The following is a 16,645-nucleotide window of genomic DNA, read 5'->3' as shown; positions in this document are numbered from 1 at the left end:
CCTCATGCATACCACAGTATGTGTTTTGGTGTGCATGCCACTAGTTATTCCGGTGCGGATCGGAAGCACTACTTCAGTGCTTCCGTGGTGTTTCTGTCCGTGCCTCCGCACAGCAAAAAAATAGAACATGTTCTATTTTCTTTACAGTGTGGACTGATCACTGACCCATTCAAGTTGAATGGATCCCAATCCGTCCTGGCCACCGCATAGATGTTCCCCGTGCATTGGGGATCGTAAATTGCGGTCCCCAATGCATGGAATGGCCGTGTGCATAAGCCCTAAGTACAAGTATAACACGTTTTTATTTTTATTTTGTTGTGGGACTGCGACATAGACATCTATATGCGAACAGCACACAATGTGTGCTGTCCACATTATTTGCAGCTTCATTGAAATGAATGGATTGGATGTGAACCAAAAATATGGTCGTGTGCATGACTCCTTAAAGGGAGAAAATGTCTGATAACTGGGGCTCTCACCTGCGAACCCGCACCTTTCTCTAGAACAGAGTCCCCTTTACCACCTGATAAAGGGATAACCTTCTCTCTCTATAGTATTATTCGGCCTATGCGAAGGGTTTCTGGTTTTCCATTTTGAGATATTTTTGCTAGGATAACTCCAATAGAAATGAGTTGAGAGAGCTGCATGTGCATGGCCACCTCATTCTCTGCCTGGATGCAAAGAGGACCTCTGTTCTGGAGATAGATGCAAGTCCCAGCTCTAGAATCTGGACGTATCAAATATTCATTTTATATCCTAATGATGTGCCATAAATGTCTAAGATGGGAATATCCCTTTCAGCTTTTTCTTGGTTATTTCTGTTTCTAGAAATACTGGGTGACAGTCACTATGGCCACCATTAAAGGGATGTTCTGATAGGACAAACTTCTGTCCACATGCCTTTCTAGGGCAAATGTATGTTCTTCACTCCAGATACACCCCCCCCCCCCCCCCCCCATGAGCCATTAGTAGAGAATTACAAGCAATCAACATTCCCCCCCATTCTTGTGATCAATGGGGGTCCCAGCGGTTGGACCCCCACTGATTTTATAGTTATCCTCTAGCCCAGGGATCGGCAACCTTCGGCACTCCAGCTGTTGTGGAACTACAATTCCAAGCATGCTCAGTTCATGTCTGAGAGTTCTGAGAAGAGCAGAGGAAGTGTTCATTCTGGGAGTTGTAGTTTCACAACAGCTGGCATGCTGGAAGTTGCATACATTGCTCAACCAATGGATAGGCAATAACTTTTTATAACTGATCGTCATAATCACTGTAGTTTTTCTTCCAGTTGTCACCTACCTTTATGGTAATATATATGTGTTTAGGTTAGTAAGAAGTTAAGAACACCTAACGGGGTATGATTGCGAGTTGAGACTGATTTTAATGGGGTAACTGTCATGTTTTCCATCAAAAGATCTATTTTGGCATACTGTTAATGCTGCTGCAGCATTCTGCATAAAGCAATCCCTTTAGTTTCTTCACATACCACTGTTTTTCATTGAGTTTTTCCCTTAGTTACGGCTGTTTAAGTATTTACAATATGACATCTCAAGATGGCTCCTCTGCCAGTTCCTCTGAGGCCAAAAACTGCCTTTCCTTCACTTCCCAATACCACGCTTGCTGTAGTCAGCAGCTCCCTGCCAGCCAATCAGATTGGATTACTGAGAGACACGCCTCCTCACTCTGAAGCCTAATGCAGGCATGCAGTGTGAAGGTCCGCCCCTCTGTCTTCCTAGCCGGAGACAGATGACCCATAGCAACGGTCTTTTACTGGAGCAGTGGAAAGGGACAGAGGACATTAATGAAAGCTGTTATTATAAGGTAATTACAGATCTTTTGCTAATCATTGACAGACTGACTCAGGTATACATGCCTAGCTCTAATAAACTAGCAAATAAAATAAAAATATGACAGTTACACTTTAAATGTTTTGTTTGTTGTCTGTCACCATTAACACACAGGATTTTTTGGGGGTAAGGAAATATATCAGGGTTAGGTGTGTTGCCTCTGTATGTCTCACTTGGAGAAGATGTGCTTTGTGCAGATGTGATGTGTGCCCCCAGGTTATACAAGTGCACGTCTAACATATAGTCTGATAGTTCTCTCCCCTGTTGTCAAGTACAACATTATATTGCTCAAACACCTCCATGTTGGTTATAATTTCCATTTTTTGCTTATGGTATTGGGGTAACAAGGAAAGTCTGCTTCTCCCCCCAGGCCTGCTCTGTCATCATCATATTCTGATTAGCATATTACAGAATTGCTGTATCCAGAGGTTACATTTAAAGGGAAAGTGTTCTATAAAGAGAGTTGTGTATGTGGTTCAGAAGCATGCGCAGTATGCTAATATCTTAATTAATTACAAGTTCTGCATGTAAACCTCATCATACTCTTCGTTTCTTGCCAGCATATCCTGTGGCTTTATTTGATCTATTCATTTATCTGTGTGCACTTCTTAGAGAATACCCGGTCTCCATACAATCAATGAATGGTCCCCTCACACATTTAAAGAGGAGCTGTCCCCTTTCTGGACATGTCTCTCTTAGTACATAATCATATTCTCGCATGGTTTGGAAGACCACCTCATGTTTTTGCTGGGACAAGTCACGGCCAGCCAGACATTTCGGCTCTTACATGATAGCCTTACAGTTTAAAGAGGACCTGTCACCGCTCCTGACATGGCCTGTTTTAAAAGCCCCCCCCTATACTGCATTATCCATGTAATAACAATTCTGGAGCTCTCTGTTCTTATGGATCTATGTTGTGTCCCTGCACTCCCTACTATCCAATCAGTGCTGCCAATTTCAGTCTGTAAGCTACACGCCCCACAATGGTTACCACCTCTGTACCCCTTACTGCAAGACTGCTAGCAATTCATTCATAACTTCTAGTAGAAATAATAAGGAATGGCATAACATAGAGACATAAGAATAGATGCTCCAGAATTGTTATTACAATGGGGAATGCAGGAAAGCTATTAAAACAGACATGTCAGGAGTGGTGACAGATCCATCTTTACTGGCTATCCGTATAATAGATGATGCCAGAGCCTCTGCTGTTAAGTAGCTTTCCATCCTGGTGGTAGAGGTGGCTGCCTGATGTCTGGAACGACCATATGCCCTAACATGTCATGCATTGTAGGGGGCGTCAAGGTAGAAACCCCCACACCAAACAATTCCACCGTGACCGCCATCACTGGTAAATCAGCTTATAAATACTTCAGTCTGTGTTCACAATGGGGCAGTTTTACTAAACCTTTTTTAATTTTTAGTGTAAAGATGCACCCGATTTATTAGAGTGGCTGATAATGTTTTGGGTGAAATCGACAGACTATCTAGTCTAAGCGACTGATTTACTGAGTCAGTCATTTCAGCTGGAGTAAGATACGCTTGCATCTTATTAAAAGGCTTGCACTCTTAATAAATTTGTTGCATTGCATCTTGATCTGTCTGTGCTCAATTTACGGAAATCTTCGTTAGCTGTGCGCTGCTGTAGATTTCTATACAATATAGGAACCATTATATTGTATGCAATAAGCCAAGCCACAGGGGCACACCCAATATTTAGAGGGCACCTGTCAGCAGATTTGTACCTATGACCACTGGCTGACCTGCTGCATGCTCGCTCGGCAGCTGAAGGCATCTGTGTAGGTTCCATGTTCGTATGTGTCCTCATCTGCTGAGAAAATTGATGTGTTAATATGTGCAAATGAGCCTCTAGGAGCAATGGGGGCGTTGCCATTACACCTGGAGGTCCTCCTCTCTCTGCAAATGCCACGCCCCTCTCCACTTTGATAGGACTATGGCTGTGATAACCTTTACACTGCCTGGCCCTGTCAATCCAAAGTGGAGAGCCACTGTAATAAATCTGGTGCATCTTTACAGGATAGGTCATCTGTATCTGATCGGTGCGGGTTTGGTACCCGGATGCCTGCTGATCCAGCTGTTGAGATGTCCACCGGCGCTCCTGTGAAACAGCGGCCTTCTCCGTACTTACCCATGTGCAGTACATTGTATAGCGGCATGTGCTTGGTACCGCGCTCGGCCCCTTCCACATCATGAGGCTGAGCGCTGGTACCAAGCACAGCATCAATACAATGTACCGTGCTGTGCTTGGTAAACTTCATAAATTAAGTCTCGCGAGACTTCGCAAGCAGTAACTTCGGCAGCTTTAAAGGGGTTCTGCACTTTGTTTAACTGATGATCTATCCTTGGATAGATCATCAGCATCTGACCGGCGGGGGTCCGACACCCGGGACCCCGCCGATCAGCTGTTTGAGAAGGCAGCGCCGCGGCCTTCTCACTGTTTACTGCAGGCCCAGTGACGTCATGATAGTACCAAAAATAATTATCACATATCCTAAAAAAGTATACCGACCACACACATAATATGTACATACGAACTGCACGTTAAGGTGCTCGGATGCACCCCTTCAAGTTGCATATCTTTTCCTCAAAGCTGTGCTTCCTTGTCAGGCGACCAAAAAGTGTCAAACTTTCAATATGGTGCAAACTTATATGTCAATTTCTTTGTGCAAATTGTGCCGAATGTTGGCGCCCTTTTGATGATAAATCTCCCCCCAAATGTGGGTATAGTGCGGAGTAGCGGTACAGTGTTGTACTGATTGGAATAGTGCTTGACCTCTCCATCGGGTAGATGCTAGTCATGGGCAGATGTTGGATGGGGATATCTGGCCTGTGGGTTTATACTAATCAGGAGAGTGATGCTGTCATTTTGGCTTTTTGTTTTGTCATGCTGTTAAATCTTTGTGTCTGTTTCCCATGAGCCTGAGCATTTCCTGTATATAGTAACAGTTCATCCATCGCTCTCTCCTTGTTTTCTACAGCAATGGCTACCCAGGCCACTGTGGAGTTGCGGCGTAAAGGTTCCCAGTTGTCCACAGACACTATGGGGTCAAGCACAGTGTTTGATGCCAATGAATTCCCTGAAAATTATGAGGCAGGACGGGCTGAAGCTTGCGGTACCTTATGTAGGATTTTCTGCAGCAAGAAGACTGGGGAGGAAATCCTATCGGCCTATCTGTCCAGGTAATATGTTTGCCACTGGACTGTCACGTCCTATCATGTTACTGCATGTTACAAAATACTACATCATGGATGTGGAGGTCCCGTCAGGGCGAGACGCTCCCACAATCCAATTCTCAGATTTAGGGTCCATTCACACGTCAGTATTTTTGTTTTCCAGATTTTCGTTCCATTTTTTGAGAATCCGTGTGTCTGCGAAAACCTTCAGTTTGTACCAGTTGTACATCTGCATCCGTTACATTTTTCCGCCCAAAAAAACGGAAGGAGGAATATATGTTGCTAGGGTACCGAAATAAAATTTCTTTCTATTTCCTGGAAACAGATCCGCAATTGCGGATGACATATTGATGCATTCCACATGTCATCCGATGACTACAATGGGACCACGGACCGAATTTTGCAGACAATAGTAGGTAGTAGGACAAGCTCAAATTTTTTTGGCGGCTCCCCATAACGGAACGGAAGAAGGGATGCGGACAGCATACTGAGTGCTGTCTATATTTTTTGCGGGGCCATTGAAATGAATGGGTCCACATTCCGTTCCACAAATTTGCGGAACAGATGCGGATTACAAAATACGGACATATGAATGGACCCTTACACCACAGGTTTCAATATACTCAGCCTGACAAGAATAGTAACAATGCTGGGATTCTCTGTGTTATGTTACTCTGTTATACCTCCTGGAAGTGTACCAATACATTGACAACTTGGTTTTACCGTTCCCCTTGTCAGAGTGTGAAGTATTTATTCCCAGGAGATGTGACAATGCAGCGCCTTAAGAAAAGTCCATGTAGCATTCTTCTATAGGAGGAATACTGGCAGCATTGAAATGTATGCAGTGTAAATCAAGAAATTCACTGTTGGAGGGGTTGTGCAGGGTCAGGATATTGATGACCTATCCTTGATTGACGACTGGGATTTGGTCCTGACAATGAGGGAGGAGAGGCAGAGGAAGTGGACGGAGCGACGGTGCACAGGGTGGTGGGTCCCGCCCTCTTTGCACTTAACTGCTCATTTGCATATGAATACATTCTCCAGAATGAAGCAATGAATCCCTAAATAAAAGGTATCATTAGATTCAGCAGAGCTCATCCTACACGGCATTGTCTGGTGACACTCACTGTAAAACAAAACCAATAGGATTTTCAGTTGACATTGTAGAAGTGATGAGATTTCCCTGTCGTTTTTTTTTTTTTGATGTTTTTGATTCCTTTTCTTTTAGGTTTTACATGGTTCTCGTCCAAGGCCTACAGATAGGAGACTTTATCTGCCATCCAGTTCTTGCCAGCATTATCCTGAACTCTCCTCCCCTCTTCTGCTGTGACTTGAAGGGCATTAATGTGGTGGTTCCATATTTCATTTCTGCGCTGGAAATAATTTTACCGGACAGGTCAGTTTTCAGCACCTAATATTGAAGGAGTGTTCTGGGTAAAGCAAATTATGCCCTATCTACTATTTAGCTGCCTGCTGGGACCACCGCTGATCATGAGAATGGGACTCGCCTGGTCTTGCATGACTGGATTGGTGGTTGAGTATGCGCGCTTTAGCTCCATTAGTACAGCACTCACCCTTCCCCCGGCAGTCTTGTAGACTTCGAAAGTGATGTATGCAAACCACCACTGCTTTCAAACAAGGGACACAGGGCTAACGTTCTCATGATTAGTGTGGATCCAAGTGGTCCAGTGGATAGGGAATAATGTGTTGCGTTCTGAATACCCCTTTAAGAAATCTGCTGTTTATGTCATGCATAATGTGTATGTCAATGTACCAAAGGGCTCATGCACACAAGCGTATTTTCTTTCAGTGTCCGTTCCGTTTTATTTGCGGCCCGTATGCGGAACCATTCATTTCAATGGGTCCGCAAAAAAAAACGGAAGTTACTCTGTGTGCATTCCTTTTTCTTTAGAACATATAAATCTGTATTTTTTGCAGACTGCAAAATACATACGACTGTGTCCATGAGCCCTAAAGCTTATAAGAGGTGAGATATGTAACTTACAATACTGGTCAATGGACAGATTTTATCTTTTTTCATGGACTTGTCTGTGATCCCTTAGAACATGGATCAGCATCCTCCCAGCGCTCAAGCTGTTCTGAAACTATAACGCCAAGAATGCTCCCTTCACTTCTATGGGAGGTGCAAGAACAGCCAAGCAAGGTTGCTTGCTGGGAGTTGTAGTTTCTCGCCCAGTTTCCTTGGGGGACACAGAAGACCTTGGGTATAGCTCATCTCCATAGGAGGCGTGACACTAAGTGAAGACTGTTAAGCCCCTCCTCCACAGCTATACCCTCAGCCTGGAGAGAGAGACTGCCAGTTTTTTGCTTAGTGTCCAAGGAGGCAAGACACTCCCTGCTCTGCAGGGCTGTTTTCTCCTTGTTTAAATTTTAGATTTTTACTTTTTTCTTTTCTTTTTGTTCCAGATCATCAGGGATAACAGAGACGCACTAGACCTCTCTGTTCTCCCGGGGTTGAGCTGCGCCAGTGCCGGTCACCCGCACTGCTGCCTCCCCCACAGAAGACAAGGTGGATCAGGGCAGCCTCGCTCCCCTACATCCCGCCAGCACAAGGGTCGCCCGCACGCCAAGTCCCTCTTCCAGCGTCCTGCCACTACGGTGCCAGTAGCTGAAGGGGCGACCCTGCTGGAATGGACCGAGGGTGAAGACGGCTGTGGTAAGAGAGAGGCTTCTCCAGCCCTACGTCCCACACCCCCCCACCCTGGTCTCCTGCGTGCCTGACCCCCATACTGGGCCTCTAGTCCCTTGCTGGATCTATGCTGGCCCTGGGGTGCCGCAGAGCGGCAATCTCCTTCTGCCCCCTGCCTGGCCCCCATAGACATGCAGCCAGTGGCTGTCTCCACAGCCAGCTACAGAAGCGGCAACATAGTTTATTTCTCTGGGTCCCCCCCCCCCCATCTCCTACCGGAGTGTTGCTCAAGGCCTGAGGCTCCTGACGGCTGTAGAGTAAGGCCTCACCAAATCTTAGCCCAGGCTTCGCGGCCTGCTAGGCCGCCATTCCGGGTCCCTGACTCTTCCGGCCGGCGGGGTGGGCTCCCGCGGCCGGCAAGCCGCCATTCGAGCCCCTGACTCTTCCGGCCGGCGGGGTGGGCTCCCGCGGCCGGCTTTGGGCTTGACTTTTATGCAGCAGGCCCCGGCCGACCGTTGGTGCCGGCCGGTGGGGCGCCGCAAATTTTGGCCCAGGCTTCGCGGCCTGCTGGGCCGCAATTCCGACCGGCCCGCGGGGTGGGCACCCGCGGCCGGTTTTGATGCGTCACTCCCCTCAGGTCCCGGCGGTACATACCGGGCGCCGCAAATTTAGACCCCGGCTTCACGGCCTACTAGGCCGCAAAATTCCGGCCTCTGGTGGAGGGGGCGGGAACTTCTCCAGGCGCGAATTCTTCCCGCCGGGAGGTTCCTCCGTCCCCAGGGGATCGCAGCGCCGCCCTCCAGGCCGGATCCATGTTAACCCTTTGGGTACAGGCCGGCTCCCAATGGGCCTGTATGGCTGGCCCCACTTTTCCTGACTATCTGTGCCCCTATAGGTGGCCCCCCTTTAGCCTCAGAGAAGCTGTGTTTTTAATATAAAAAAAAAAAAAAGAAATAATAATAACAGATTTCTATTGGACTGCGCAGGACGCTGCAGCCTCATCAGTAGTGCTGCATGTCTGCATGCCCTCTTTCCACAGGTGGCATAGTGTTGCGCTCCCAACCTGCGTCGGTGCTAGGGCATTTCCCCTTTTAGGTGGTTTTCCTGCCCTCTTCCAGGATATGGCGCTGGCCAAGTGCATGCGGCCCTTCCGTAGGCAGCATTCATCATCTCTCTAGTTATGGTGCCTGCCATGTGCATCCCCCCCCCCCTCCTAGGCGGGATACTGCACTCTCCCTGGCTGCCGGCTGGCCATGTGCATGACCCCCTTTTAGGCGGAATACTGCACCTTCACCGGATACGGTGCTGGCCATGTGCATGACCCCCTTCCATAGGCGGAATGCTGCACTCTCTATGGATTTGCTGCCGGCCATGTGCGTGACCCCCTTCTCTAGGCGGAACGCTGCACTCTCACTGGATTCACTGCCGGCCATGTGCGTGACCCCCCTTCCATGGGCGGAACGCAGCGTTCTCACTGGATTCGCTGTCGGCCATGTGCGTGACCCCCTTCTCTAGGCGGAACGCTGCATTCTCACTGGTTTCACTGCCGGCCATGTGCGTGACCCCCTTCCATGGGCGGAACGCAGCGCTCTCACTGGATTCGCTCTCGGCCATGTGCGTGACCCCCTTCTTAGGCGGAACGCTACACTCTCACTGGATCTGTTGCCGATCATGTGCATGACCCCCCTTTTTAGGCGGAATACTGCACTCTCACCGGATACGGTACTGGCTATGTGCACGACCCCCTTCCATAGGCGGAACGCTGCACTCTCTCTGATGTGCTATGATGTACTTATGTACTATGTTGCTATGCTGCACTCTCACTGGTTTCGCTGCCGGCCATAGGCATGACTCAGGCAGCATACATACATCCCTCCGTCTGTGGTTGTTTTCTCGCAGGTACGTTGCTGGCCATGTGCATGTACCCCATACATGGCGGGGTGCTTGCACTCTCGCTGGATCCGCTGTCGGCCATATGCATGACCCCTCTTCCGTGGGCGGTGTACGCACTCTCGCTGGATTTGCTGCCTGCCATGGGCATGCCTTCCTTCCTTCCTCAGGTGACATACACACATTCTCACTGACTGTGTTTGTCTCTCACCAGTACGATGCTGGCCATGTGTATGACTCCCATACATGGCGGGGTGCTCGCACTCTCCCTGGATGAGATGCTGGCCATGTGCATTACCCCCCTTTTTTTCTGGGCGGCATGCTACACTCTCACCGGATACCTTGCTGGCCATGAGCATTGCCCTCTAACATGGGTGGAACGCTTGCACTCCCATTGGATACGGTGCTGGCCTTGTGCGTGGCCACCCCTCATTCCATGGGCAGAATTTGGCACGCTCATGAGATTCACAGCTGTCCTTGATGGCTGTGCTGGACTTGTACATATCCCCCTTCATTGGCAGAGTAGTTGCACTCTCGCTGAGTTCAGTGTTGGGTGTATTATTGCACACTCACTGAATGCTAGGATAACCCTGTGCATGTTCCCCTTTCACTAGGTGGACCTCCTGCGTTCCTGCTGGATTATAGGGTATGTCCTGCTTCTCTGAAGTAGGTACGGCTTTAAGCATCACTCCCCTTTGGGACCGGCCTTTGCACTCTTGCCGACTGCAGTTTGCCTGATACAATTCCCCCCTTTCGGGGCGGACTGCTTGCGTTCCATCGCATGCTATACTAGGCTTGTGCATAACTCCCTTTCAGGTTGCACTTTGCAATTCCGTACATGCTGTGGCACTCTGTGGCGAGCCCCCTTTTTCGCTGAATTAACCTTTTTGCAGTGAGCGGACGTTCTTGTGCGTTGTTTGGGCCGTGTATGCCTTCTCCTCCTGTAGGTGGGTTGGCCTTCTCACTGCTTACGGGCTGCTCGTACGTATGCCTCATCTACTTCCTGCGGCATACTTTTGTTTTCTTGGGATACGATGCTTGCCGCAAACCTTGCACTCGTCTCTAAGGAGTTCATTCTGTCCACCTGACCCGGACGGGCTCTACTTGCTCTCTGCTGCACGGAGCTGTGTGGTACTCATTCATTTAGTTGGCCCTTCATCCCAGGGAGTGTTCATGGGTCCTAGATGCGTGCCCATTCGTCCTTCCGCGGTATTGCTTCCCTGCGCTAGTGGTCACATGGTCGAGAGTGCGGTTGTCTGGAGCGCCCCTCGGATTCTTCGTTGGCTCTGGCAGGACTGCGGTTCCCTTGCCTGCTGCAATTTCCTCCTCTTCGGATGTAGTGTGGTATGAGTCCTTCCTCTTGGCGCCTCTACGCTTCAGTCTGATCTGCTACCAGGTGCGGGCCGCTTTCTCGGGAAGGTCACCCAAATTCTCTTGGGTGCTCGATTACCCAGGTCCGGAGGACCTCCGCCTTGGGTTCTTCAGGGTATTCGCCTTCTGCGAGGCGGTGAACCGGGCATCTCACAGTGTAGCAGGGTTCTGCTTTTGAGCTGTCCTATGGCTTCCCTGTTGCCACTCCTCCGTTCGGTTGGAGGGTGTTACGCCGGCCTCTGTCTCGACTACCTTATCTCGCCGGCTCTGTTTGGCTCCCGCTCGGTACAGATCACTCCGATGTGGCTTCTGTCCCGCCAGACTTCAGAGGTTGTTCCTTCACTGTCCTCCCCTCTGGGGAGAGCATGGTTGTTCATGTGGATGGTTCCGGTGTTCCTTTTGGCCTCGTACTGTCTCCCTTGTTCACACTGACTGTATTAGCTGTGCCTATTTACAGAGTCTACCGCGTTCTGTCCTCCCGCTGAGTGCAGATTGCGTGGTCCATTCTAAGACAATGGTCCTGCTGTAGACTTACCTTCTCGGTAACTTGGGGAGGACTACCTATCGGTCCAGATTGTCCTTTGATCTCCTACACCGGGAGTGTAGAACATGGCTACATCAGCATGAACTTTAGCCTGTCTTGTCCTGGCATCTGGCGGATGCTGGGCGGACCCTTTGGTTCCTTTCCGTCTGTCCTTCTGCTCCCCCACTTGGGTGGATACGGGACAACGTTGCTCGGGGGCCGACGGGACCAGTTTTGTCGACTTCTGCCCGTGTTACTGGTCTGCGCCTGATCACATTTGGTTTTTAGCCCGCTTGCCAGGCGACTCCAGCGGGTTCGCTACTGTCCGCTCCTGGCTGTATTTCGGCCAGGATCTGTCGTAAGACTTATGATTTTTTTATCTGGGGTTCTGTGGGAAGCTGTGCATTCCCCACTCTGACTTTTTCTCTCCCCATGGTTCTGTCTTTTTTCCAGTCCGGCCTGGACCTGGGACTGGGATTCCTTTACTTGAGGTATCAAGTGTCAGCGCTGTTCTTCCTCTTCCAGCGTTCCCCAGCCCTCTGGGCCTGTCAAGACCTTCTTACTCGAAATGGCTCTTTGGTTCCTCTGTACTGTCCTTCGGTACCGCCCTGGGAACTACATACTGAGTTCTCGGCGCTCCAATCTTGTCCTTTGGAGCCGTTACAGAAGTTCTCTCTACCCCGCCTGTCCTGTACGGTTGTGTTCCGTATCAGTCGTGTCTCTGACGGGTGCCTGAATGGCCCCTTTTTGTTCTGAGCCTTCTGTCTTTTCCCAGGACAGGGCTGTTCTACATCCCGTTCCTTCCTTCTGAAGGTGGTGTTTGCCTTTCGCTTCAACACTTCACCGATTTGGACGACGTTTGGGCCTTGCAGTTTTTACTTGGAGATCTCCGACTCTTGTCGACGTTCGGTCTCTTGGGTTTCCTGGAGGTCCGCGCTTAGAGTTGACGGACTCCAGGGCGGTTTTCCTCCGCTTTATCAGATTGGCTATTGCTGAGGTTACCGCACCGTGGGCAGGATTCTGCCTTTGCTGTCACCGTTCATTTCACCAGAGCGGTCGGTGCCTCCTGGGCCGGAGGCATTGGGCTTCGGCCATGCATTTGAGCAAGGCGGCCACAGGTCTTTCTTGCACGCTTTACAGAGTTCTACAGGGTGCATACTCTGGCTTCGGCGTATGCTGCCTTGGTCCGCCTGGGTCTGCAGGCGGCGGTTCCTTGATGCCTTCGGGTGCTTCGCCTTGGAGCTGTGGTCCCTCCCCTTTTTGGACTGCTTTTGAACATCCCAAGGTCTTCTGTGTCCCCCAAGGAAACTGGGCGAGAAAACGAGATTTTTGTATAACTTACCAGTAAAATCTCTTTCTCGCTCTTTCCTTGGGGGACACAGCACCCACCCATTCGTTGTTTTTCTCTACACGGTTTCCGAGTTTGTGTTACCCGTTGGGTAGTTGGCTTGTTGGTTCCTTGTTGGACTTTGCCTTTTCTCACTGCTTGGACACGCAACTGGCAGTCTCTCTCTCCAGGCTGAGGGTATAGCTGTGGAGGAGGGGCTTAACAGTCTTCACTTAGTGTCACGCCTCCTATGGAGATGAGCTATACCCAAGGTCTTCTGTGTCCCCCAAGGAAAGAGCGCGAAAGAGATTTTACTGGTAAGTTATACAAAAATCTCGTTTTTACAGCCGTTGGAGTGCCATAGGTTGCTGACCCCAGTCATGGAACCTAAAACAACAGATAGTTATCTCCAGAGGTGTGTGTTGTCAAGATCTGACCAGTGATGGCCAGTTCGCCGTGTTCGCCAGCGAACACATGCGGGCTGCCATCTTAACTCACAAGTCCGGCAATGCACAGGTAAGCCCTTACCTGTGCCTGTGCCGCGAGCCGGTCTGAAATCAAATGCGGTCACCGGGAGCAGGCAGTTCCGAGAACAGCCAGATGAAGGCCCCCGGCAGCTGTTCTCGGAACTGCCTGCTCCCGGTGACCGCATTTGATTTCAGACCGGCTCGCGGCACAGGTAAGGGCTTTCTCTGTGCATCGCCGGACTTGTGAGTTAAGATGGCAGCCCGCATGTGTTCGCGGGCGAACACTGCGAACTGGCCATCACTGGATCTTACATCTTTCTGGGTGTCCTGCTGGACCATTTTGACTGTTCTCAGTGTATGCTTTGGGTTGTTGCATGTTTCAAGACTATTGTTTTTTATTATAGAGAGCTGTCTAAGTTCAAGAGCTATGTAAACCCTACAGAGCTGAGAAGGTCCAGTATCCACATCCTGCTGTCACTACTGCCTTTGCCGCACCATTTTGGGATTGTGAAGTCGGAGGTGATCGCATGCAGTCATACAGTCTTCGGGTGCTCACTTCGTTTCCTGCTGGATCCTAGTGTCGTATTGGCTTAACATTTTCCCTTCCGTCTCTGCAGGTCTTGCTGGAAGGAAAGTTCAGCAATGATGACACTGGCAGCGATAAACCGGTTACTTTCCTGTCACTGAAACTGAGGCTTGTTAATATCCTCATTGGAGCGTTACAGACGGAGACTGATCCCAACAACACCCAGATGATTCTAGGTAGGGATTTCCTGGACAAGCTAATTCTTCTGCAGTTCGGAGGGCACAATATATGATCAGAGATTAGACAAATCTCATGTACACTTTTGCTTTTTTCATTCTGCGAAAAGTTGACCTGCAGTACGGATTTAGAAATACCTAGCATGTTTGTGCAAAATTGTTTGTGCAATTTTTTTTAATTTTTTTTGTGTACGTATTTCAACCCTTTTCAAAGCATGGGTGATATCTGGAGAAAATCGGCATCAAATCCCCACTAAAAACTGCAAGTAACACGTGTTTGTGTAGCTCTAGTGCAGAAACGCACAGAAATTCACACGAAAAACCACACACATTTTCTGATTTGACATATGTACTCGTGTGGCGGCACACGGTGCAGGTTCGTGTGCAGAAAATCCACATGAAATGCACACCTAAACTGCACAAAAAAAGGCACGTAAATTGCGTTTTTTTTTTTTTTTTTGTTTTTTGTGTTTGTTTTTTTTTTTGTGTTTTTTGTGTTTGTTTTTTTTTGGGGGGGGGGGTTGTGCAGTTTTTATGAGGTTTTTGGTGCGGATTTACCTCAGGAGAAAAACGACACCGCAATTGACATGCTGCAGATTTCAGAATCACAGCAGGCAGTTTCTCCACCCAAGAAAAAAAGTGTACATGAGATTTGTCTAATTTCATACACTTTGATGGTACTGTTACGCTGCGATTTCTCTGCCTGAAATCTGCATGGAAAAAACAAATGTAATCTGCATCGTGTGAAATGTTCCGCAGCTTCGGCACCACCTTCGGTTTACAGCAAGTAGACTGGGTGAGACTGGTTTCAAGTCTGGTGAACGGTCTCTCATTTTAGATTGTTTTACCCTATGATAAAAACCTATATACTGCTTTTCAGTTCCCCTTAAAGGGTTTGTCCCTTCTCGCCATTACTAAGGCGAGATGGGGCACAGTCCCAAAAAAAGCTGGCCGGGAAAACGGCAGAATGCTCCGGTGCTCTGCTGCTTCAGTAGTTTTCATTGCCGTGCATGAGAGCTACGGAAACAGTGTAGCACGACAAGGTATGCCGTTTCTGAGTTAGGCTACTTTCACATCTGCTCTTTGGTTTCCGGTTTTGAGACCCGGCGCTTTCATTTGATTTAACACATCAGGATGCGTCTGTTCCGGAAAACATCGGGATGCATCTGACTGATTTATTTATTTTTTTGGATCTTGACCTACATTGTTTTTAGTGACGGACCTGGTTTGTTCCGTTTCGATGACTGGACACAAAACCACAGCTTGCAGCCATGTTGTGTCCGGTCACAAAACGGAATGCTAACAGAATACATACTGATGCATCCTGAATGGAGCATACCCCATTCACAATACATTGGCCCTAAACTGAACCATTTGGCCCAGTTTTGAGATCCTCTGCCGGATATGAAAGTAGCCTTAGGGAAACGGCATAGCTTGCTGTGCTAAGCTGTTTCAGTAGCTCTCATGCGCCAAAATGACAAGCTACTGAAACAGCAGAGCGGCGGAGACCTCTGCTGTTTTCCGTCCGGGAGGTGGTCGGGACTGTGACTCACCTCGACCTTAGTAACAGCGAGATGAGACAATCCCTTTTAAGTTTCAAGATCTCTTCTTTTTGTTAGTCAGTGGAAACCTTTATAGTTGGCTGAAAACTTGCCGTGATGTCTAGCACAGCTTATTACAAGTGTGGAATCGGCTGTGGTTATAAGCCATGTGATAGGAATTTTCCATGTACTGATGTCATGCAGGCATCTCCACACTGCTGCTGATGAGTTAGATTGCTCATTGTTTAGCAAACCAGATTTTTACTAAAAGGGCCAAGGGCAGGTAACTGTAAGATTATTATTGCTCCCCCTTTTAATGTGAAGCCATTCCAACACCGCTGGTTCAGTCCCCACTGATCCTGCTGTACATCGTTCATGTGACCACTGCAGCCAGTCACTGCCTCACTACTCAACTGCATGAATGGCATACAATTCCTTCAAAAATGTGTTCCCGTCACTAGGTTGTCATTCCTTGTGTTTATAACCTGCTAGACTCCAGGTGGCCGTACACCTTAAAGGGGTTGTCCGGGTTCAGACCTTCACACTTTTAGCCTGTATCAGTGGATCATTTCTTGCTCCGATGCTCCACCTTGCCCCATGCTGTATGGTGCAGGACAAGGGCTGTTTGTTTACTGCCGGTGACTTACCCAGCTTTTTTTCAGTATGCTAGGCGGAGGTTTCTACCTAGCAGTGATCCTGGTGATGTCACCGGCACTAATGGGTGGTCTTTAACGCTGCCCTAGCTTGTAAAACAGTCTAGGGCAACGCTAAAGACGGCCCATTTGTGCCGGTGACGTCACTGGGCTCACTGCAGGGCGGAAAGCTCTGCCTAGCATGTCCATGAGAAGCCCGGTATGTCACCAGTAGTGAAGAAAGAGCCCTTGTCCTGAGCTATGCTAGATGTTCCACTGATACAGGCCGAATGTGTGAAGGGGAGCTTATGTCTGCGTTCAGCTCTAAGCCTGGACAGCCCAGCCAACAGCTGTTCCCTCCAGCCTCTCGTAGACATTCATTCTCCTTGGCCAAGCGGGCAACTCAATGGGAACAGGGAAGGAAGCTGCTCCTAAACACC

General features: G+C 48.9%; 1 protein-coding gene across 11 annotated transcripts in view; it reads left to right on the top strand.

Moving 5' to 3' along the window:
- The window catches only part of RALGAPB (Ral GTPase activating protein non-catalytic subunit beta), a 95,290-nt gene that overhangs the window by 57,510 nt on the left and 21,135 nt on the right, over positions 1-16,645 (top strand). For all 11 annotated transcript variants that reach the window (XM_040438216.1, XM_040438214.1, XM_040438212.1 and 8 more), the window contains 4 exons: positions 4,847-5,048; positions 6,271-6,438; positions 13,675-13,789; positions 13,888-14,032. In XM_040438216.1, coding sequence (XP_040294150.1) covers positions 4,847-5,048; positions 6,271-6,438; positions 13,675-13,789; positions 13,888-14,032 — 630 coding nt within the window. The remainder of the gene's footprint in view (positions 1-4,846; positions 5,049-6,270; positions 6,439-13,674; positions 13,790-13,887; positions 14,033-16,645) is intronic.

This window comes from Bufo bufo, chromosome 6, assembly GCF_905171765.1.
Source record: "Bufo bufo chromosome 6, aBufBuf1.1, whole genome shotgun sequence".
Lineage (NCBI taxonomy): Eukaryota > Metazoa > Chordata > Amphibia > Anura > Bufonidae > Bufo > Bufo bufo.
The sequence above is the reverse complement of the archived record's forward strand: the minus strand, read 5'-3'. Positions and strand labels throughout refer to the sequence as shown.